Below are 25,370 nucleotides of genomic sequence, written 5' to 3'. Positions count from 1 at the left end.
TGCTACGCTATCAAACTGACCTACATTATTTACCAGTTTAACCTTGCTATTATGTTCATTTATTAGGAACAGTAATGGTGTACCAGCGTTAATTTGAAGCGGTGAATGTTTAATTATCCAAAAAAATCCTTACAAGCAGTGTAAATATATATTTTTTTTACAAATTCTATTGCTAATTATTTTGTCCATATTTAGTGCAATGCTGTTCCTTACCTCTAACAGGTAATCGTTCAATTAGGATTTTAAAAAATGGTTCAATTTTTCATAAAAAAAAACAAGTTCCAACTTGTTTAATGTTTCGTTACTTTATTACTTTTAAAAGACCAACATATAGCTTTATATAACATTGCAATTTTGTTTTTGCTTTTGCAGGGGGTGTTTGCAAATATTTGAAATGAACTGTTTTCATATTATATGTTGATTACACTAATTTAGGCAAGCAGAAGAAGTTTCATCATGAAAAAAAATACTTTTAACTATTTGTCCTAGATTGACCCTGAACATACCAAGAGGCCCCACGAAATTGTCTTGCATGAAAAACTTTTTTGATGATCTCTAGCTAGTGAAACCACAAAATCTAAATAATTATTCTTCAGTATTACAAAAATTGATAAAATTTGGCTGTTTTTTCCATCAAAAAGCTCGAAAACTGTGCCAATCACTAGGTCTAAAGTGTTGTGGTGTTCTGTCTTACAGTGTTACCTGAAAGAAAGCCGACACAATGCAGCTTGAGTGCAGCTTAAATATGCATTCTTTATGCTTCAACGTTGGAGCAGCTCATCATTAGTTCAGTTTTTTATTTTTTTTTTAAAAAAGCATCAATAAGTAAAGCTCGATAATTGACCGACTGTACATTCAGTGCCGGCGGACAGACTCACCTGCGGCGCAACAATGTCTCTCTTGAATCATATTCTGATTATTCACTGGCAGGTGAAACAGGATCGCAATTGACGGAACTGATAGGGAAGAAGGCATCGGACAGTGCGTCCAGAGATAAGACTGATTGTGTGTTTTCAGACATCCTCACCTGTGGGGCCCGGGGGCCCCTTTCTCCGTTTGAGAGGCTGTGGAAGCCCCCCCCCACCCCCTCCTCTCCAGCCGCCCTACTCTTTATAAGCATCATTATCGGCCCCAAATTGGCTGTGAGGAATAAAAGGCAGACTATTGAGTCCCAAAGCATTAGTGCATGGCTGTCCCAGTCGACTGGTTCCATGAACAAATGATTAAGGTGTACCCTTGCTTAATTTTTTATAAGCGTTATCTCTGTTGGATATCAGCCAAGCAGGTTGAAGTAGAATTGGGTCTTTCCACTGCTTTAAAAAAAAAAAAAAACTAGACGTTATATACTCTGAGTTATAGGCCTTCAATTACGCATGCGATTTTCTCATTTTCTTTCTGTCCCGAAAAGGCCATCCCCTCAGATTTCTAAGGAAGCATGGCGTTTTGTCTCTTTGTGCATGGGTAATAAAGAGACTGACACTGGAGCAACGTGACTCCTGTCATTGTCAGCTTTATCTGTGATCTTTCCCTGGATGTGAAGGGCTTTGCCCTGCCACCTGTTAGGGCCTTCGAGTGCGCTGGAGCTGTTTATCAAGATTTCTCCAAATTGGGTCCAGATGTCAGATTTGTAAGGCCAGAGTAAATTAATCTAACAAGACTCAAATTCATTAGCTCTGATGCCACTGTGTGATGGAGGAGAGAAGGCTTCCCTTTCATACTCAACCCGACACAATATCACGCTGCTACGACATTATACGCATATGAAGTGCTGTGCAGTGTTTGCAAAAGAGGTGCTTCATTAGTGTGCTTTAGTTTGTCTTTCAGAATTATTGGATTTGGAAATAATCTAAAATAAATATCATATTTAATATGTTTGCCAATTTCATGATGGTATATACTATCGTATGATGTATAGTATTTATCATTTTGCATCAATGTAAAATTTCCTTCATTGTAAATGAATACTGAAGTCAACCAGACTATGAAGGAACACATAAGGAATCATGTAGTAACTGAGGCTGGTAACTCTGATGAACTTATTCTGTACAACAGAGGAAATTCTTGGTCTTCCTTTCCTGATAAGTGCCAGTTCCATCATAAAGTTTTTCATGGTCTTTCTGACTGCACTTAAGGATACTTTTTTGATTTTCAGATTGACACCTTACTTTCTTAAAGTTTTTTTTTCTTTACTTGTTTGAAAAGTTCTTGCCATAATATGGATTAGAACATTACTCAAATTACAGGGCTATTCACTGTATACCTGTAACTCTACCTCTTCAAAACTTCATAACTGATGCTCTCAAACACATTAAGAGGCAAGAAATGCAAGTAATTAACTCTTGATAAGTTCAGCACAGCTGTTAACTGAAAGCTGATCATTCCAGGAGACTCTACCTCATAAAGCTGACTGAGAAAATGCAGCCAATATTTAAGGAAAGTTGTCTGTATCTAAGCAAAAGGTGCCACTTTGAGGAAACTTAAATATAAAACATATTCTGGTTTGTTTAACATGTTTTTTGTTAAATAAATAATTCCATATGTTTTTCTTCATTAATCTACATTGTAGGTTTTTTTTTATTTAAGGTGTGTCCAGATTGACTGGTATTGTATAAAATACAAAAAAAATATTTAGTCCTTTTGTAACGCAATGGTACTACAGTGTTCTTTTATAGCTTATTATTAGAATTATTTGCTTTTTGTGCGCCCTTTTTACAGGTTTTTAACTATTTTTATTATTCATCATATTCATCATCAGATGACAAAGAAATCATAGTTTTCCATCTTAATCTCTTTTTTATTTTCTGTTATGCATACACCACCCTGTCTTAATTTAATTAAAAATATGTATGTTCATTTTTTTCCCTTTTATCTGATTAATAATAGATTAATCTAAAAATTTGTCAGATTACGCGATTATCAAAATAATCGTTAGTTGCAGCCCCAGTTAAGTATCCTCTAAAAATTGGAATAGTTTGTTAATTCAGAGATTCTTTTAAGGGGTTAAATTGCACAAATGTTTTATTTTATATAATTTAGGCATTTTAAATTATTTACCTACAGTTCTAGAAAAAAATAAGAGACCACTTAAAAATTATGAGTTTTACCAAACTGAAAACCCCTGAAATATAATCAAGAGGAAGATGGATGATCACAAGCCATCAAACCAAACTGAACTGCTTGAATTTTTGCACCAGGAGTAAAGGCATAAAGTTATTCAAAAGCAGTGTGTAAGACTGGTGGAGGAGAACATGCCTAGATGCATATAGACTGTGATTATAACCAGGGTTATTCCATCAAATATTGATTTCTGAACTCTTAAAACTTTATGAATATGAACTTGTTTTCTTTGCGTTATTTAAATTCTGAAAGCTATGCATTGTTTTCTGCAAATAAATTATCTAAATAACAATACTTTTATTTGGAATTTGAGATAAATGTTGTCTGTAGTTTATAGACTAAAGCAGCAATGATCAATTTACTTAAACATATAAATATAAATATATAGACATTTCCTTTATATGCTTTATTGGTAACACTCTGCAGTACAGAATCTGTTAGTTGCCTTAATTAAGTACAGCATGTGCGAGGCCTTACAGTATTTAGTTAATGCCAACAGAGGATTTGCGTTGCCGTGGTTTCTCAGATGGTATCATGGCAGGGCTAGCTGGCTCTATAACAGGTATAATAAGATGAGTAGCACCGGCCCCATTCAACCAGCGGCAGCAGCGTTTCCATAATAAGAATTGCATGTGCATTTGCATTTCCTCGAAACCATGTGGCCTTGTGCTCAGTGCACACAACAGACACAAGAGTGTTTTATAAAGAGCTGAGAATCTCAAATGCTAATGTGTTATGAGCATCTAACGGTCTAAACTATGAAGTAGGGCTGGGTAATTTATCAAACATTTATTAAAACCTACAATCAGAACCTCAAACTGATGTATTTTCTTACCCATGTCAATATATATATATATATATATATATATATATATATATATATATATATTTTTTTTTTTTTTTTTTTATTATGGTAAATAGTGTATACTGTACAAAATTCATCCTACTGTCTGCACTCCTTACATATAACAGTGCTGTTGTGCAACAAAAAAGTGCATTATCAATAAACGTCTATTTCTGGTCTATTTTCATACATAAGGCGCATCAGATTGTAAGGCGTATTTTGAGAGACACTATAAGGAACTTCTAATTCAGCCGGTCTCTTCGTTGGGTGGTGATGGTGGGGGGGGTAGATAACTAAGTTAAGTAAAGCTAAGCTAAGTAAACAAAACTGTAATAAAAAATACTTTCTTTTAAAGTCAAAGGAGCACTGGATGTTAATCTACACAGATTTCTCTCCTGAAAACTGTTAATTTGGGTGAGTAAAGCACTTCGGTTTATTTACAGTAAGCTTAGATTCCCCAATTTCTACAGCACTAAGGCTGGAGCATTAGCATTAGCGGCTAGTACACTGAGTAACCCTGAGTGTTCCGGTAAGCCAGGGTGATATTAGCTAGCAGTTAGTCCCACGTAGCTTGTTTTAACATGGTAAATGCGCAGGCTACAATCCCATATACTCACATCTGAAAGGCGAATATATATCGTTGTTTATTGATGTACAGTTCTGAAAACAATTAAAGAGACCACTTCAGTTTCTGAATCAGCTTCTCTGATTTTGCTATTTATAGGTATATGTTTGAATAAAATGAACAATGTTGTTTTATTCTATAAACTACGGAAAACACTCTCCCAAATTCCAAATCAAAATATTGCCATTTAGAGCATTTATTTGCAGAAAATGAGAAATGGCTGAAATTACAAAAAAGATGCAGAACTTTCAGACCTCAAATAATGCAAATAAAAACAAGTTCAGAAATCAATATTTGGGGGAATAACCCTGGTTTTTAATCACAGTTTTCATGCATCTTGGCATGTTCTCCTCCACCAGTCTTACACACTGCTTTTGGATAACTTTATGCCTTTACTCCTGGTGCAAGAATTCAAGCAGTTCAGCTTGGTTTGATGGCTTGTGATCAACCATCTTCCTCTTGATTATATTCCAGAGGTTTTGAATTTTGTAAAATCAAAGAAACTCATCATTTTAAGGGGTCTATTATTTTTCTTAAGCACTGTATGTTGCAATATTTAAAATATATAAATTTTCTTGAGAACAGTGTGATTTCTTCTTTTTAGTTTTTAAAAACCTAATTTAATGATATTGGTGCTGAGACCTCTACAAAAACAGTTCAACTAAATAAATCCAGGTGAAAAAGTTTTAAAGTTTTTGAACTTTCAGTTTGGACAGAAATATAGTTTAAGAATCCATCAAATGACCTGTTATTTAAAGCACTACTTAGCCTAACTAGTCCCATTGAACTGAGTGGCTGGTGAAGTAGAAGAGAACCCGTCTAAAAGTGCTTTCTTCTAAGCTATCAACAAGTCTGATACCCATTGCTCCCCACACTCTGTGCTTATCATAGACCATGTCAAATTACACTTCCCTACTGACCAAAGTGCAGAACTGAGAGCCTACACGGCCTCGTCTTCTGATAAAAACTCTGTGATTGACCACATATAGACCAATTCAGTGGATATCCACCTGTTGCCTGTTCTTGGTTCTTGGTTTTGACATACGGTACAGTTCTAGGAAATTTTAATTTTAATTGATGACGTAAGGCTCTTACAGGATTTAGAAAGCATGGGAAGGTTCTTTCCATCCATACTTCATTCTTCGCCATGTATCTTCATTCTTTCTGAACTTCGTTCTTCCTGTTTCATTAAAATCAGTGCATCTTACTGATGCTTTTGCAACATAAATAAAGTTTAAATTGAATCTAACCTAAGCTTGAACTTTTAGAACAATCCCAGAATATCCTAAACTTTTGGACCTATGTACTGTCGAGCACGTTCCCTGTTTTGCTGTCATGAAAGAAAGATGCAGAGCTTTCAGACCTCAAATAAAGCAAAGAAAACAAGTTCATATTCATCTTCAAGTTTTAGGAGATCAGAAATTAATATTTGGTGGAATAACCCTGGTTTTTAATTACAGTTTTCATGCATCTTGGCATGTCCTCCTCCTCCAGTCTTACACGCTGCTTTTGGATAATTATTTTATGCCTTTACTCCTGGTGCAAAAAATCAAGCAGTTCAGCTTGGTTTGATGGCTTGTGATCATCCATCTTCCTCTTGATTATATTCCAGAGGTTTTCAATTTGGTAAAATGAAAAATGAAACTCATCATTTTAAGTGGTCTCTTTTCTTTTCAGAGCTGTAGGTAAATAAATTGAAATGCCTAAATTATATATAACTCCTTAATAAAATATTTCAAATGAACTAGGCAGCAACAACTCAATCCTCATCAAAGAACACTGTATAAAATGTATTTTTTTTTTATTCCTCTACATTGGTAATATTATGTTTATTCAGTGTAAATCATTGCCTGTTGCCTGTTAATGGTTCTTGGTTTGGGACATACAGTACAGTTACAGGATTTGGAAAGCATGTGAAAGGTTCTTCCCATCCATACTTCATTCTTCTTGATGTATCTTCATTCTTTAATGGCATTGCTCCTATGAACCCTGTTTGAATAATATCAGTGCATCTTATTGATGCTTCTGCCACCAGACAAAGTTTAAATTTGAGTTAACCTAAGCTTGAACTTTTAGAACAATCCCAGAATATCCTAAACCTTTGGACCTGGAATTATGACTCACAGCTATGTACTGTCGAGCACGTTTCCTGTTTTGCTGTCATCACCATGACCACAACCCAAACTCAAAAACAGCTGGATGCTGTCAGGATACATAAGAACCTGACGTCTCACAAGAAAACGCTGAATTCCCAGAAAGTCACTGGACTGGCACTTTAAATTTTATGCTCTAATGCAACAACAGGCTCAAGTCAATGTGGTAAACTCTACAAATTGGTATTTCTGCTGACGCACTTTCATTCTATGATATGTGATATGGCACAAGCTTGGACGTTTTAGCAACTACTCAATCCTTAATTTAATAAACCCAATCCTGGGTCATTATCAGAATACTGTGCATTCTGGACCTCAAGACTTTCTATTTTTTTTTTATTGTTTCAGCTTAATAATATCTTTTCATTTACATTTTTGGTAACACTTCATTTTAAGGAACAAAAAAATGGGTGCTTATTAATGTCTTATTATTTGCTTAATAAAGCCTTAATTACACATTTGTAAATGATTTATTCACTACTTATTAGGCTTTTTTCTATGCATTAAGTGTCATTGGTGCTTAATTAACGGTCTGTTATGTGGAAATGATTCATAATGACTGCATAAGTTCTTATAGTGCACAATAAACATGAAATAACAGAAAACACATTTTAGCACATTTATTATCTATTGAATTTAAGCGGTTTTATTTTCTGTTAGATGTAACATAACTGTTTATTGTGCACTATAAAGACTAATACAGCTATTATTAATCATTTCCACACAATATACCCCTTATTAAGCACCAATTACACTTACACAGAATAAAGCCTAATAAGTAGTGAATAAATCATTTACAAATGTCTAATTTAGGCTTTATTAAGCAAATAATAAGACAGTAATAAGCGCCTAATTTGTGTTCCTTAAAATAAAGGGTTATAAAAAAATGTATCCCGTGCATCCATGCATGCGTCCAATCACAGAGTGGACAATTTTAGCCAAAACTGGCATTTGATACAGTATAAACATGCTTGACCTAGAGTGGTAGATATGTTGAATCGACACACTTCTTCTCATTCAATGTGTTTCCTTTCTTTTTATGATTTTTTTACATTGTGAATGTAATATTGAAGCCTATATTAAAGCTATACAGGAAGACATGCTGAATTATTCTGTAAACAAAACATGTTAAACAAACCAAAATATGTTTTATATTTTAATAGCTACATTTATCTTTAAGAACAGATCGGCACACTCTTGGTATTTTAATCTCAGTGTCTTCATGAGGGAGAGTCACCTGGAATAGTTTTCTCAGCGTATTGAAGGAAGGAGTTGCTGGAGGTGCTGAACAATGAACGCTGTGAAGCTCCAGCTCATCCCAAATCACCTCAAATCCTCACCATCTCAGTTCATCAGGTTTAGATCAGAGGATTAATGTGGAGGACTAACACTTTTTACTGTTTTCTATATAATTCCCTTAATTGTTTTAATATCTTTAATATTTATATACAATGTAGAAAATTACAAGTTCATTGAAGAACACTGAATGAGATGGTGTGTCCAAACTTTGAACGGTACTGTTTATTTTCATTTTCTAAAATCCGCAAATGTCTTTAGTCCCATGAAAATATAAAGGTTACTTTTGTCTTAAAGGGACTCAGTTACTCTAAGATGACATGGTGGACATGTTTAAATAGCTTGGCATTTATAATAAAATACAGCTCTGGAAAAAAATTAAGAGACCACTTTAGTTTCTGAATCGGTTTCTCTGATTTTGCTAATTATAGGTATATGTTTGAGTAAAATGAACATTGTTGTTTTATTCTATAAACTACGGACAACATTTCTCCCAAATTCCAAATAAAAATATTGTCATTTAGAGCATTTATTGGCAGAAAATGAGAAATAGCTGAAATAAGAAAAAAGATACAAAGCTTTCAGACCTCAAAAAATGCAAAGAAAACAAGTTCATATTCATAAGGATTTAAGAGTTCAGAAATCAATATTTGGGGGGAATAATCCTGGTTTTTAATCACAGTTTTCATGCATCTTGGCATGTTCTCCTCCACCAGTCTTACACACTGCTTTTCAATAGCTTTATGCCACTCCTGGTGCAAAAATTCAAGCAGTTCAGCTTGGTTTGATGGCTTGTGATCATCCATCTTCTTCTTGATTATGTTCCAGAGGTTTTCAATTCTGTAAAGTCAAAGATACTCTTTGTTTTTAAGTGGTCTCTTACTTTATTCTAGAGCTGTAGGTAAATAAATAAATGAAATAACCCCTTAAAAGAATCCATTCGAATGAACTAGGCAGCAAAAACTCCATGCTCATATCAAAGAACACTGTATCAAATGTACAAAAAGTGCTTTAAAGAGAAGATTATTAAATTATAAAATTAAATTAAATTATAAATTGTAAAAAATGTATTGTTATATTGTAGTGTTTGTATACAATTTAAATTTCAACTATGTTGTGGACATAATGGGCACAATATACAGTATTGATATTGACCCAACAACAAGTTCAGTTCAAGGCCAAATCCCATTTTACCCCTTGGCCCTAACACTCAGCCCTACCCCTCTGTTTTGCACGTTCATGCCTAGGGGTAGGATGTCTCGATTGTTGTTAGTCTGAAGGGGGAGGGGAAAGTGTTAGGGGTATAGGACCATGGGAACACACTTGTGGCAGCACAAGCATTAAAAATATGATCACCACCATATTTCCATAGATTTATGTGTAGTTTACATCGCTAGTAGTATGTCTCGGTAGCTAACTAAATTCCTCGTTCCACCTTAAATGGTACAACAGCAGTTACTGAGGATGCTGCATTTAAGGTGGAAGGGAAACGTTCAAGAAGATTAGTAAACTAAGGAGCAGCTAGCTTTAGTTCCCTTGCACCAAGAACTTATGGTGGATATAACAAGTGGATGTAAGTTAGCATAACTTAGAACATCAAGTTATTACAACTAAAGGGGCAGTTGATTTAACTTTTGTATTTACATTATAAGACTGTAAGACTGTTTAAGCTGAGTTTACTTAACTTTTTTAAGGCAGCTGCTTGGCTAATTTTTAAAAAAAAAAGTAATGGGGAATTAATATTTGAGTTAGCATAAATTAAAACATCAAGTTATTACAACTAAAGGGGAACTAGATTTATTTCTAAGGTAGCCCAGGGGGAGTGACTACACACTGATGGTTAGTGTCTGTCAGAATCTGTTGGACACACCCAGTGTGCAAATAGATGGTGACAGAAGCCAATGGATAAGAATCTGCCAATGGCAACAGACTAAACTCTGACTAAAGTTATTATAAGTTGGTTCAATTTAAAGATCTCAGATCTCAGATGTTTAGTATAGGTGCCCACAAATGTTCAGCTAACTCAAAATAGTTGTAGAGTATTGTTTAAAAAAATCCAATTTTATGTAAAACAGACTTAAATCAAGTTTAAACAACATAGGAATGATAAATGGGATTGGTATAGTTCACCAAGTCAACGTGGTGAACTATAAATATCTGCACTTTCATTTAAAGTGAAGTAGCACATCCTGGGCATTCTAGCAACCTCTAAATGCTAGTCTAACATCTCCCGTCTTTAGCACCACATGCTAGCGTCATGTTTTGGCGCTGTTCTCTTAGGGAGAGTGTTTCATTAGGTTCAGCGGCTGGTTAAGAATGAAGAGGAAGCCCAGTGGGGCTACTATTAAGAGGCTTGTGCTCTACCGAGGCCTTGTAAGCCCAATGAAAAGTTGGAGCGTGTTCTTTTCAGCACCAAGCCCGATTCCCTGAGGATCAGCATGGTTGGGCTCATGGTCCAGCACTGCTCTTAGCATTCGTTTTTTTTTTTTTTTTTTTTTTTTCCACACACACTCTGCTGACAAGTAACACTTGGAGTGTCCTCTTCATTGACACATTCCAAAGAGGCTGAGGCTTAACCACCGCCTCTGTCTCTCCGTGTCCGCTGACAGACGGCAAAAGCTTTCAGAAGAGCCTGCTTTCAAAAAGGCCTGGGCTGCTCATACACTCCATCCACTTTTGAAATGTTTGGGAACGCAAAAAATGGTTGCTATTACATGCATTGATACAGAGTGGTGCAGTAAAAAAAGAAAAAAAAATGGAAGGTGATAAATTGTTCCAACTGCATTGAGTTAACTGCCTGTTAGACCAGCTTATGAATGCCTATGGGTTATTATTGGTGATGTTCTGTAGTTAGAATAACCAGTACCACTTTAAAATAAAGCTCAGTTTTTAAAGGGTGTATTAATAGTTTATAAAGGCATTTATTAATAGTTATATATAATACTAATGGCCCTGTTGTTTTCCAAAGAGTGATTCCACATTCATTTACACTGTCAAACCTCAGATCTATGGGATACTTATCTACTTATCTTTGTATTTTTTTTTTTATCAGTCAGCATAAACATATTTGTTAATGCTTCGATCGCTGGTCTGAATCCCGTTCATGCAGCTTGCCATCACCTGCCGGAGCCCAGAGAGAGCACATTTGCCCTTGCTCTCTCTGGGTGGGTAGATGCCGCTCTTTCCCCTCATCACTCCAAAGGGTGATGTCGATCAGCACAAGGCGTCTGTGAGCTGATGTATCGGAACCGAGTCGCTGCACTTTCCTCGGAGTGCGCTGTGATGCTACTCGAAAATGCTACATCACGAGCAGTTTAAAAACAGGCGTGTGTAGGAGTCTGACTTCTTCAAATGTATCAGAGGAGGCTAGTCTTCACCCTCCTGGTGTTGGGGCATTACTAGTGATAGGGGGAGTCCTAATGAGTGGGTTGGGTAACTGGCCTTGTAAGTTGGGAAGAAAATTTAATAAAAATTAGAAATAAATTAAAAAAACATATGATTAATTATGTATCCAGCAATCATAATGTGGTGTATACCAACTTAACTGACTTTCTATATCTATATTATTTTATTATTAGAATTTGTATTCAGAATTATTAGAATTTGTATTCAGTGCAATCAAATGATGATATATTGTTAAAATACACGTAATAATATGGCTTTTAAACATACACTATACAGTATGAGCAGAGTATCGGAAGACATGCACATTCCGAAATCAAGAGTATTAAAACTGTGCTCAGCTGTTTCTACTCTCCATTGAAGGCTTGCTACTAGAGTTTAGATAAAATGTATTGCTGTGAGGATTTGATTGCATTAAGCAGCTAAATCATTAGAGAGGTTATGATGTTGGATGGAGATTATCATGCCACATATTCCCCAATTCCAATTCATCAACTCATCCCACTGGATGAAGCACCCACCACCATGCTTGGGAACTCCACAGCTCCACGGTTCCATGGCTCTACAATTCAGTGCTGGGGAGGTTTATGCTTCCCCTATAACTCATGCCTGATAGGTTTGTTTTGTTTGTTTATATGCTTTAAAGGAATATTCTATTGGCAATATACTGTATCTCAACAGTATACTAGGCAAGCTGTGTGTGAATCCATTTGCACATTTCTGTCAGCATTGAGTGCAACTTAAAATAGCTGAAGGCATTCATTAGAAGGGGTGTCCACAAACATTGGGATGTATGGTATGTTGTATAACAAATCAGACTCCACCTACACTATTCGGGTATGTAGTGTACAGTAATGTTTGAAAGGTGTATTTCTCTTTCTTTCTCTAATCACTTGCCACAAAATTAGAAATGGCCGTCCATCACCCATAAGTAACCATCTTTTATGACATGACTGATTCAGCAGGTCTAATAGTCATCTCTCCCATAAAGAGGCCATGGAATAAAAAAATAAAACATTGAAGCCAGCACATTGTTGCTCTCAGAACAAAACCTTATATCTCCAAAATGAACATTTCCCTGAACAACAGGAAAAAAAACTATTGCATATTATTGTATTTTACAAATACAAAGGTCAACAATTGAGATTCAAGGTGTTAGCTTGATAGTGCTTGACAGTGACAATATAACAAGCCTACATAATAAGAACCCATTTAACTAAAGCAATTAAAACTTGTTTTCAGATGTATAAGTACTTACTGTACATTACCTTTGTTCATTACCTACAGAGAAGGCAGTGCACACAGGTTAATTTCTCTTAAATGATAGGATTAAGTAATGCAACATTGGAATCACTGTTGGTGTTGGTGAGGTAGTCATACTATTAATGCCTTAAACACTTAAACAATTAAAAATAGCGCAGAGAGTGACAAATTGAGGAAAATTAACTTCTTGTTTACTTGTGACTTTCTCAGAAACGCTGTTAGTCCATTTTGAGAGTCTAGATTACAAGGGGTTTATAGATTGGTCACTCTGTCTCCAACTAAAATAAAAATCTAATATGAAAACCTTTAAAACCTGATTCCAATCTCTTTTACATACTGTAGATTCTATGGTAGATTTTATAAACCTATTTTTAGTAGGTAAATCAATTGAATTTCATCAGACTTGAGCATTTGATAACACTTTATAATAACTTTTATTAATATATTTTTAACTAATGATCAGTAGACGTGAACAAAGCAGTAGTTCATCAGAATTTGATTATTAACAAATGTTCACACATGACACTTATTCATCAGCATGGATATTCGTATTAAAAATGTTAGAAAATCTTAAGCTCATCAGAATTTGAACATTAATAAATCGCTAGTAAATACGAATTTTAAACCGGGCAAATGTTTATCAATTGCAGTTCACATTGCCAATGCGTTTATTAGTATTTACAAATGTGACAGCAACTTTTTAGTTTCTTAAAATGTGAAAAATAACAGTTATTAATCATTAATAAATTATATATTAATGAAAGTTATTATAAAGTGTTACTGAGCATTTATATACAACAAAAAAAACATTGCACGTATTATGGAAAAAGGACTAGTGTCATGTCCCATTACTTTTGCCATGTCTAATAGAGGCTAAAGGACACCACACTGACCTATGGAATATGTGTGTGGATGTGATTTATGCTAGAATCACTTCGCTTGTCATTTCGCATGGACAATTCTAACCAGATACTGCCGATCATTACCACCCATTGATCATTGCCCTGTCCACTCTGGGTGGTAATGCCTTCTATGACATATCACTGGCACACATGTGACTCTGTGGACCGAGGAACGTTAAATGCCCACACAACTTAGAATAGAAAATAGAATGTTCAGTGCACATCTATCTGTCACCCACGGCTTGGCTTGAAATCTTGCCATAAGCACACTAGCCAGTGTTAAGCCCTAACACCTCAAAAATGAATCAGCTGTGGGTGTTCCCAGACTTTACCCTGAGGTAACTCTTCATAAGCAGTTTAAACGGTTACCTTTTGGTATTTTACTGTGTATATGTAATCCAGAGACATCCCCAACAAAAATGCAAAATCTTGAATTTGTTAAAATTTTTAAGTAAAATGTTTAACTCAGTTCAGCAAGAGAAATTTCACTGTAGCCATTGCTTGAATGGTAAGACACAGTGGACAAAAGGAAAAGACGTATAATAAGTATAAATATGTCATCCACACACAAAAAACATGAGGAACAACCTGCGTTCTCCTGATGTTTTCCCAATTTAAACACCACCTACAACCCCCTGAAAATGTGCCCTAATGTCGCATAGATAATCCCCAAAATGCCATAATTTCCTGTAAACCATCTGCTATTAGCATGGACTGATTAACAGTTGTGGGCTGAGCTCACCAGCCTCCCCGGTGTTGTGACTCTGTGGTCAGGCGTTGGACCTTGGGGAGGGATTGCTTGCCTGGCTCACAATGTAATCGGGTCTCATCCAGGAGAGTGTGATTGTTCCATGGAGCCTCCTCCAGGTACAGTGCCGCTTTTGTTCCAGCAAGTCGGCGGGCTGAATGCAGTCCGGGAGGCTCGACGGGACCCCGGGAGCTATTCTATCGGGAGGCTTTGTGCTACCCACCGGCCCCTCTTCTGCCCCGTGGAACACTAGAGAATAGAACTGGCATTTTAAACAGGGGACCCCCGCTCTGTGGAAGTTCACCGTCACTCAATGTGTGGCTCAACAAACGAGCCAAACAGTGTGCCATCGCAACTTCGAGAGATTGTTCCGAGCAAAAATTGCTCCTCTCTTTCTTTCTATTCTCTCGGCCTATTGACTGTTAAGCCTAATGGCCCGAAAAATGAATGCCTGAATATTTCACATTTGCCTGATTTCTGCATCTGGGATCTCTTTGAGCGACGCTTTTCATCCTGTGTAGATTCAGCACAGCTCTTTACTTTAAACAGCACAATGTGACTGAGTGACATATTGTGAATCAAGTCAAAGCTCAATGACCCTACTGTTAAAGCTGCTCTGTAAATGTGATGTGTAGAGCTGTGGTGCCACTGCATCAAACTGTACAACAACTATACAAAGAAATGTATCAGCTGTACGGAACTATGGAAGAAAAAGATATATTAAAATCTGTCTTAACGCTCATAACGTTTTTGATTTTTTTTTTTGTATTGATACTAAAGGTTCCGCCAGAAACCAGATAACCAAATACTTTTATGATGCAAGAGTTGTTAACCCATATTATATTGTTAGATAGCTTACAATTTTTGCGTGAACCATCATGAAGAATTCATGTATAAAGAAGACCATCATGGGCAAAATTGAAACAATGACAATAGTCCAGCACAAATACACTCCATAGCAAAAGAGTTTTTAGGTTAAGTGCTTCTTTATGAACAAAGAAAACTTTCTGCAGATTATTTAGTAGAGCCTTTAAAATTATTCTAAACAAATGGTGCCACACATGGTTCCTCCCTTTACTGATATATACATGTAAAACCTCAGTAATTTATTACAATCCTGTTAGCTTAGAATGTAGAGAATTTCTTTAGCTAAAATAACTTTAAAAAACTGAACAGTTGTTCGAAGAAATTTTCATTTTGGGTTAGATGCTTAGTCATTCACTTCTATATTAGTTGCATCAACAATCCTGTGATCCTGAACTCAGTCACATTTTAGGTTCGTTAATTTCCTATAATTTTACCTTAAATTATTACATTTTTAAACACATCCTGAAAAAAAGCATTTTGCTAAGAGTGTAAGCCTAGGGTTATGATTAGAACCAGGAATTAGCATTAAAGTTAAGTTAAGGCTCTATAGTTTTATAATTAGAACTAAATACATTTATTTGGTTGAATGTATCTTAAAGACAAGGTGAGCATCTACAAATCACTTTCTTTTTGATGACCCACCAAAATTCTCTGACTTCTACCATCATGATTTCCTATCATTTCCTATAAGGCATAATCTCTGTGGTCATATGCACTGCAATATAATGTTCTTCTCTTTTTAGATTTTTTTAAGTGCCTTAATTGAACAATATTAAATCTGCTCTCTGACTGTGATCTGAGGACAGTCTTTCTTTGACCGACTGGCAACACAACTGCCGAATACCTGCGGCCAAACGTAAAGGGGGCTCTAATTGGGATGGAACAAAATGCTGCGAATATTCCACATGCCATGCAGGCTAGCCCATGCTAGCTTTGCCAAGCAAGCTTGACCTGATTATTCCCAGAATGTCAGGGCCAGTTATGTGGAAGGCCTTTGCATAGTAAACATCTTCAGACTAACAGAAACTCAGCAAATATATGTGGCTATAAATGTGACCCTTGGTGGGCTGAGTCAACAATTATTCCTTTTCCTTTTTTTGAACACCTGAGCTAACCCTCATGCCATCTTCTGATCAAACCAAGAGGCCAAACTCGTCGGCACTGAAATATTCTGAAATTAACATATTGTCTTAAAAAGGCAATCAACCATTAATCGTTCTTATGACTGGTGGAATTATCCTATTTAAGCCTAAATGCTCGAACAATATCCAAGTTCAGAATCTAATGATGGTGCTGACCACTACTACCACCTCTGTCCACTGGTGTGCAGGCCAGACTAAACAACATCTCAAACATACCAGTCATTTCAAACTCCGCTATTTCAAACTCTGCTATTTTAAATGTCCTCCAAAGCGTAAGAAAGTAAAAATGGAAAGAACTTTTTTTAAGAAAGCTTCCAAGTGTGTCCCATGCGTTTACGTACAGTACGTCAAACTTTTATTATTGTTCAAATATTCCTGAAGATATAACCACATATGGCGTTGCTCTTACATCATTTGAGTCAAACGACAGGACACGTAAATTCTGATAGATCATTCCGAGTCGACAATATTCTTTTTCTCTTTTTTCTTTTTTTTTTTCCTTTTTACTTCAGCAATTAAAGATACACAAAAAAGTGGCAGGTCGTTCGACAATAAATAATAAATTATTTTGTAATACAGGAACAAACCAAAAAAATGAAATATTCTCCATCGCTAGCCGAACATATTAACTTATTAAAACTATACACATCTTTGGGAAAGAAAGAGAAAAAAACTCTTGGACGGACACGAAAAAACACATGAAGTTCCCACGCAGCTTCGTGGTGAAATAGAGGTATACCTTGTTGCAATGCTTTAGTACTCGGGCTTCAAAAAAGAGACCATAGAGAACAGAACAAAAAAAAGTAAAAGCAGTAGTCCTTGGGTTTAGATGCTTGTGAACGCTAATCGCAGTTCGGGCGGTTTTAGAGGAACCGAACCGACAGATAGTTAGTCATTGGTTGTTGGTTCGGGTTTAAAGAGGCTACTACTCATGCTGCGCGCGGCAGACGCTTCAGTCCGTATCTCAGACCCTCAGTCCTCTTGAGTGGTCGTTCTCCAAGAGGGTATCTGATATTGTCCAAGAACCAAAAATATGGGTGTTTGGCAAAATAAAAAACAACAAAAAACACGTGTATTGGACCAGTTCCACCGCGCGGTGATAAGACTCGGCCGTCCGTTAAACGCGTCTTCCTCACAGAGCCGCCGGAGCGCTCGGTCCATTTCGAGCAGCGTTTCGTTCCCATGATTGTCATCACAGTGTATGAAGACACGCAGCCGAGGGCTTGTGTGGAGAGAGAGAGCGCGCGAGACAGAGAGAGAGAGGAAACAGGGGGCACGGGAAACCCGGGACAGCCCCCCTCTACACCCCATCCCCGCTTCTCTTGTCCTTCAGCTGCTCGGAACACAAGGTAATCCACCACCATCTCTCTCAGGCCTCTATAGGACTGGCCACCATGCTGTTCGGGGTGTCTGGCAGTTGGGAGGACATGGACGCCACTTCGCTCCCCGTCGAGTTCGAGCCTGGACCACCTTCAGAAAAGTTCACCTACAAAACATACCAGCACACGATGTTATTGTTGTTGTCACTATTAAGAATAATAGTAAACGCAAATAGCATTATTATGAAAATTATTAAAATTACCATTACACGGAGTTATTCTGTGATTCTTAGGTAAAGGTAACGATTGCAACAGGCCTACATAAACAAAGACAATTTTGTACGTGATTCTTAAAAGAAAAAACACTTTCTTTAAATGACTCAATTAAACGGTCTCTACTATTGTTACATGGTAACATACACAGCTCTGAAAAAAGAGACCACTTCATGGTATATGTTTCGGTAAAATAAACATTGATGTTTTATTCTACAAACTATGGACAATATTTCTTTCTTAAAAAATTAGAAACGGCTAAAAATAACCAAAAAGATGCAGAGCTTCCAGACCTCAAATAATGCAAGGAATATATATTCATAAAGTTTAAATAGTTCAGAAATCAATATTTTGTGAAATAACCCTGCTGTTTAATAACCGTTTTCATGCATCTTGGCATGTTCTCCTCCACCAGTCTTACACACTGCTTTTGGATAACTTTATGCCACTCCTGGTGCAAAAATTCAAGCAGTTCAGCTTGGATTGTTGGCTCCATCTTCCTCTAGATTGATTATATTCCATTTTTAAGTGGTCTTTTATTTTTTTCCTGCGCTATATATATATATATATATATATATATATATATATATATATATATATATATATATATATATATATATATATATAGCGCAGGAAAAAAATAAAAGTTGTATATTTATGTATATTCTGATGTATATTTATATATATATATATATATATATATATATATATATACATCAGAGTGGATTATAACTTTTGATTAGTAGCAATTAGCATGGTATAGAATTTGTTCATTTGTTCTTGAATGTGGTTCTATATGGTAAGAAAAATTATACAAATTATACAAATTATATAGGCCATGCCTAAATAATAAATACATAATGTAATAGAATATTTAAATATTCAATACAGATTTATAAATATAAATCAATTAATAAAGCATGAAGACAATGAAAAAAAAAACAGTAGCACAGCTAGGAGCAGCAGCAGTAGAGTTCTACACAATTTAGTATTATTGGCTTTTTACAACAACAAGAAACTGCCATAAAGTATGGAAGAGGTAGAAATCATATGTTGAAGAATGTAAAAACTTGAATAAAACGTATAAACGTATAAAACGTTTATAAGTGAAATAGCCTTTTGTTCTGTAATATATAGAAACCGTTTTGGTTATAATGTATAAAAGTTCTTCATGTATAGTAAATAAACTTAAATAGATACTTCATTGACGAAAAATCGCTTATATTAGTATATTAGCGATGAGTAAGCCATAGTAATGTCAGTATTGAGCAGTACTAATAGTAGGCTAGGACCGCTACTTTATTTCTCTACTAAACAAAAAACGTAACAAATTGTAGTTGTTTTGGAAATGTAATTGAATAGTGCTGAATTTAGTCATTTGCATCGTTAATGTTATATTGAGTAGTACTGGTATTAGTATTAGTGGTAATACCGCAGCAGCAGTAGCCAGGCTCCTCTTCGGGCCTGCATTTCGCCTGCACTCACCAGTTGCTGGAAGGCAGGCTGGTCGATGTCACTCTGCAGTGCGAAGTCACTGAGGACCTTCCAGGGCGGCTGGTACGTCTGCACCTCCACTTGGCTCGCCTGCAAACCGCCGTCATGTCTCTCGGGACTGGCCGCCACCATCGGAGTGCCCGTCATGCCCTGGATGTTCTGCAAACAAGGCCCGACAGGCACCATCACCATCTGGCACAAATGCAGCCTATATGGCTATACGCATTGTTGATTTACATGCTTTTAGCTATTTGTTTATTTGTTTGTTTGTTTATTGTTGTTGTTGTCGTCTCAGCCCTCGCTCGCTCACACTTACCGTCTTGTCATTGGGCTGCTGTTGCTGCAGTTGCTTCATCAGCAGACTGCGCTTCTTGTCCTTGCAGCGCTTGTTCTGGAACCAGACGCGGATGACCCGCGGGCTCAGGCCCGTCATTTCTACCAGCTGTTCCTTCATCAGCGCGTCTGGCCGCGGGTTCGCGTTGTAACACGTCCGCAGCGTGTGCAGCTGCTTCTCGTTGAGTACGGTGCGCACGCGCGTCGTTTTCTCCGGCTGCTTGTGCACGTGCGGCCGCAACGCGGGCTGCCGCGCCGAGATGGGCTCCGCTGCAAAAAACAAACAAATGAATAAACAAACGGGATGTCAAAAAGAGAAAGCTGTCAACTTATATTTCACTGTGGCAAATAAAAAAGCACGACATCACGTTGAGCCAAAAGAGTCAAACATTTTAAAAACGGTCCACTGTCTCCTCAAAAGCTCCCCAAGAGCAGACCATGGTACCATTTGTCACTTTCGGGTGAAGCAGCATCTCTCCATCAGTATTAATGAAGCACCCCTAAACCTCTGATTAAGCTGACCGTCCACATGTCTGGTTATCAGGGCTGTTTTGAGCTCTACGGATGGTTTGGTCATAATCATAATTATTTTAATTTAATTGTGAATAATTAAATCGTGTGTGGTTACAAAAATATAATAATAATAATACAAACCGTCTAAAAATGTAACCACAGTTATACCAGTTACATTTCAGGGCTGTTGATGTTTTGTCTCTAGTTGTAGCACTGAATTTATTCAGATTTACCATTTGCGAGATTTGCCAAAACCCTGTTTTTGCCTCCAAACAATTATATGTGCCCGCTGATATGCAAAGCATCCTTTGATCATTTTTACTCTGTTTCGCCCATTGACATATTTTGACACACTTGGTTATCCTATACATCTTTTCACAATTACTGTACCAAAAGAAATGCTTCAGATTTACTTAAAATATGTTTACATCGGCATCCATTAAAAGTTAAGGCGGTTCTCGCGATTGCTGTAAACTTTTTGCGTTATTTTGCCGCGACAGCGACAAGATGAATAATTGTATAGATCATTGAATACGACAGGTTCTCCAAAATACAGAAGCAAAAAAAAAAAAAACAATTTAAAGAAGCAAAAATTAATTTAAGCATTCAAAGAGTCATTTTATATATTGATAGAGATATTGGGGGTACATATAGAACCATTGCTTTAAACAACCCTAATTTAAGGGTGTATATATAGTCCAAATACAAATAATTGTATTTGGACTACATATAAAAAAACAACAAAAAATAAATGTAAAATGCCAACTTTACAGTATAAGAAAAATGTAGTTCTATTTTTCAATTTATCGTGACGTTGTAATGCAGTGCAAAGTAGATTTGACAGATTCACACTGTGCCAACAAAGTGAAAAGAGACACAAAAAATATATAAGATATTGCATGGCAATGATGATAAACTACAGTCATACAACATAAGCTTATCATTTACATTAGAGTTTGACGTTTTGGAGTGATATGTTATCTAAACAGTAATCAACTAGGCAACCATCCAGCTCTTAACAAGGTCTGTAAACATATTTCACAAAATATAAAAATATGATAACATACAGCATTCGTGCTTTGTCTATATAGCGCTCAGTAACGAATCCGAGCGCCTTGCCACAGACCACTTCAAGCTTCCTCCATGTGGAAAGGCTTTCACAAGTGGATTAGTCCCGACTACAATGCGCCTCTCACTTCTACACTGAATTTAATATATTTTCTTCTCTCGAATAAACCTTTCAATGTGTTCACAACACAAAGCCAGCCGCACACAACGCAAACCAACCAAAACAACCTCAAATCATGACATTTTCCCAGGCTGCCTCATTGAGAAGGATGTGTTCCAGATGTTGATGTGATTTAACTCGTGTTTTTTACAGCATCTTTACTGTTTCTGCACGGGGCTACTTGTCTTTACCGCCTGGGTAGCTCTGAAGCAGCGGAGAACAGCAATTTCATGCCTGAATAAGCGAATTCAATAACAGACAAACTGCAGGAAAAATAAAACGTGTATTGTTGGCAGACCACCGACACGAGTCTGGAGGGGGCTATTAGTAACATTTCAATCGGTGGGCTTGTTTATTCATTACTGACCTCTGATCAGTTTCACCTCAGAACTGCATGCTCATGCAGCAGGTTATATTCCCATTCATTATTAGAAATAAGAAGAATTAAAAATAATAACATTTATTTTAATCAAAATATATAAACCAAACAAGTAAACGCTGTCTGGATTCATTATGTCTTGGAACAGCAGTGTGAAACAGCAGCCCCCCGAGGGGTTGGTTTGTCAGCCTACCTGCCATCTGCAGGGGTCTGGCCGGGTGCAGGGGGCTGAGCGGGTCTCCTGGCCCCATGCTGGCGCGCTCCACCACATCGTGGTCCGCCCGGCAGAACAGGCCATCCTCCCGCAGCGCGAACTCGTCTCCGGGGATGAGCTGGCGGCTGCACGCTACGCAGCGGAAACACTCGATGTGGTAAACTTTGGAGCGCGCGCGCATTACGAAGTCATTCTTGCTGAATCCCACGTTACATTTAGCGCATTTTATACCGTACAGCCTAGACAAAAGGAGGACAAACAACGGGGTCAGAGATAGCGGTCAGTCGGGGATACACATACTTACACACACTCTCTCACACATACAACACACGCCGCTCAGGCGAAAGTAAAAACGATTTGATGTGTTTATAAGACAATAAAAAAGATTAAATGTTATAATATGTTATAAAGGAGAATTCAACAGAATAGAAATTAAAAATAAAAATAATAGACACCGATCAGAGTCAAAAACACCAGCACTTTTATAATTATTGATAATTAAAAATATGTATCATAAACAACAGCAATAAAGCATGACCATTAAATAATGATGTGATGAGGATTATTAAAACGTTATTAAAATGTTATTATTATATTATTATAACTTCATTATATGCCTTCATCGTTTTCTAATGTATGTATTTCCAATGTATTTTTTTAATACTTCAAATGTATTATTATTATTATTATTATTATTATTATTATTATTATTATTATTATTATTATTATTATTGTTGTTTATTTATTTTATTATTATTATTGCTGATGTTGTTGTTGTTGTTAAAGCATCTCACCGATTATGCTGACAATAACGATGATCATTATAATTATTTACTATAGTAAATAAAGACAATATAATTGTTGGTTTTAATAAGATTTAAATATTAATTATTACTAATATCAATTATTGTTGTCTTTCTCATCATGCTGTTCTTGTTGGTGAAGTCTGCAGTCAAACTATGATTATACGGCTATATCATTTGAATTAGTACACACAAGCATGAGCGTGTGTTTAATTATCCAAAGTACATTGCTGCTATAATGAATTAAATATTATAAAATATAACCATTAAATGTATATTCTTGAGATGTATGATGTATGATAAAACAAAGCCGCACATAATAAAATAAATTAAAATAAATGCATCCTGCGCTTTCCTGTTACACCTCTCATTTTTTATTCTTCTTTAATAATCCAGTAATAATAATAATAATCCAGCTTCATGTTTTACAGTTTACTGGATCTCAACACAACATAGCTGCAGCATAAACACACACTCATTACTGACAGTATATTAGCATATAGGTGCAGAGAGAGAGTGAGAGAGAGCATTACTGACAGCATGAGGTCGACACGTTCCCAACAGTCCATTAATGAGAGGTTTGCATTGCATTTCTGAGAGGGGCTCTCTCCAACACACGTGCCTAAAGAATGCCCCTCTATTTATTTGTTTGTTTGCCTATTTATTTTTTGGGTTTAATTTTTTGGTTTAATTAAATTGTTCGGGTTTGCTCGCTCGCTCAGCTCACCTGATGTAGTCTCGTTTGCAGTACGTTTTTCCGTCTCGGACGAAACAGGTGCATGACTCGTCCAGGTACTGGTTACACTCCGCACACTTCAGACACGCCGCGTGCCACTCCAGGTCCGGGGACACGCGCAGGATGTACTGGTCATGGATCTGATTCCCGCAGCCCACACACAGCGAGATCAGCCGTTTTTCTGCACGGATACGAACACTGTCACACACAGTCCTGTACTGTGTCTACAGTTTTACAATCCAGCTGATACACTCAGGATGCTACTACTTTATTTACATCAGTTTACTGCGGTAAACACCATACAGTGTAGAGAAAAGTGTGTGAGTGTATTTCGTGTTGTCTTAAAATAAATAAAATTAAAATAAAACTGGATTAAAAACAGAATGTCGCGCATTTCCCAAATTGGCCAGATTTTCAGTTAGCTAAATCATTTTAGCAATAATAAAGATAATTATTATTATAAATATGTAAAATAATGATAAATAATACACGATTAAAGTACAAGTGACAATGACTGCAACGTATAATATTATCATATACAATATAATATAATAAATAATAATAATAATAACAATAATAAATATTATTAAATTATAAAGTAAAAGGTTTGTGGAAAATATTAGTGGTGAATAATAATAATAATAATAATAATAATAATAATAATAATAATAATAATAATAATAATAATAATAGAAGAGTTAAATATAAAAATTGTACTGTCAGAGCAGAAGTTCTTCTACATTAGAGTCTGCTTTACTATCTACATAAAAAATAAACAGACAAACAAAGGCCTGAGTCGGTTTATTTTTTTATATTAAAAAAGTAAATATTAAAATGAAAAGAACTCACGTTTTACAGTATGTGATATGCTGTAGGTTGTAGATATAGAGTTGCTGCTGTCATAGTATTGCTTTAAACTAATTATTAGTAGTAGTAGTAATAGTAGCTTAAATTGTACCCATTACTTTTTGTGTGATGGAACATTTTTTGTTTAAAGTGTGACTTTAAACAAAAATGTAAAACTACTTTTTTCTTTATAATATATATATATATATAAATTCTTTTACTTTCACTCAGAGAACCTAAACCCAGCTGCAATCTCCTGAACCCCCGATAAGCTCAACTTTTAATCAGAAAACAGAAACTCACTTTTCGGAGGGTCTCCCATGTCTCCCATGTCCAGACAGTAAGGCGGTGTTAGGTCCACTTTAAAAGCGAGGTGCAGGCCCTGAGTGCCCGTGTTTCCAGCCACCGGGGGGTCCGAGGGGTGTCAGAGAAACGTCCCGAAATCAAAATCACCAGTGTGTATGTAAGTGTGTGTGTGTGTGTGTATGTGAGTCAGTGAGTGAGTGAGTGTGTGCGTGTGTGTGCGCGCGCTCCAGCTCCAGTGCTCGGTCACCGCATTGCTGGCCCACACTCTCTCTCTCTGTCTCTCTCTCTCTTTCTCGTCTCCCTCTCTCAAACTCCGTCGACTTGCTCTCCTTCTCTCTCGCCATTGGACTGACGTAGCGTAGCGACGCGTCCTTTCCCCGCGCAGCTGATTGGCGGAGCGCGGAGCGAGCCGCTCCTCTGATTAGCGACCTTAACGAGTCGGTGTTGTTGTTTTTGTTTCACACCTGTATTAAGGTAAGCCCCGCCCCGCTGTGCTGGTATTGGCTCGTGGTTCCGGGGATTGCTGGAGAATATGAGATTGTAGCCATTCTTAACGCAGGGCGCGTG

The 25,370-nt window shown here is 36.6% G+C and overlaps 1 protein-coding gene across 2 annotated transcripts; it reads right to left on the bottom strand.

Annotated features, from left to right (window-relative positions):
- Nucleotides 1–16,691: 16,691 nt before the first annotated feature.
- On the bottom strand, nt 16,692–25,162 carry isl1a (ISL LIM homeobox 1a). 2 transcript variants are annotated; one of them, XM_049470197.1, is made up of 6 exons: nt 24,801–25,144; nt 23,643–23,832; nt 22,092–22,351; nt 19,762–20,048; nt 19,437–19,604; nt 16,692–17,845 (listed from the first exon to the last, which is right to left on the bottom strand). In XM_049470197.1, exons 1-6 carry the CDS (start codon nt 24,826–24,828, stop codon nt 17,729–17,731), a joined length of 1,050 nt encoding a protein of 349 aa, XP_049326154.1. In that variant the 5' UTR covers nt 24,829–25,144; the 3' UTR covers nt 16,692–17,728. The 2 variants fall into 2 exon arrangements, with proteins under 2 accessions (XP_049326154.1, XP_049326155.1); XM_049470198.1 differs by having other exon boundaries at nt 17,758–17,845; nt 19,384–19,604; nt 24,801–25,162.
- Nucleotides 25,163–25,370: the final 208 nt, after the last annotated feature.

Source organism: Astyanax mexicanus, chromosome 22, assembly GCF_023375975.1.
Source record: "Astyanax mexicanus isolate ESR-SI-001 chromosome 22, AstMex3_surface, whole genome shotgun sequence".
In the NCBI taxonomy this organism is placed as follows: domain Eukaryota; kingdom Metazoa; phylum Chordata; class Actinopteri; order Characiformes; family Acestrorhamphidae; genus Astyanax; species Astyanax mexicanus.
Note: the sequence above shows the minus strand (reverse complement) of the source record. Positions and strands in the feature narration are given on the sequence as shown.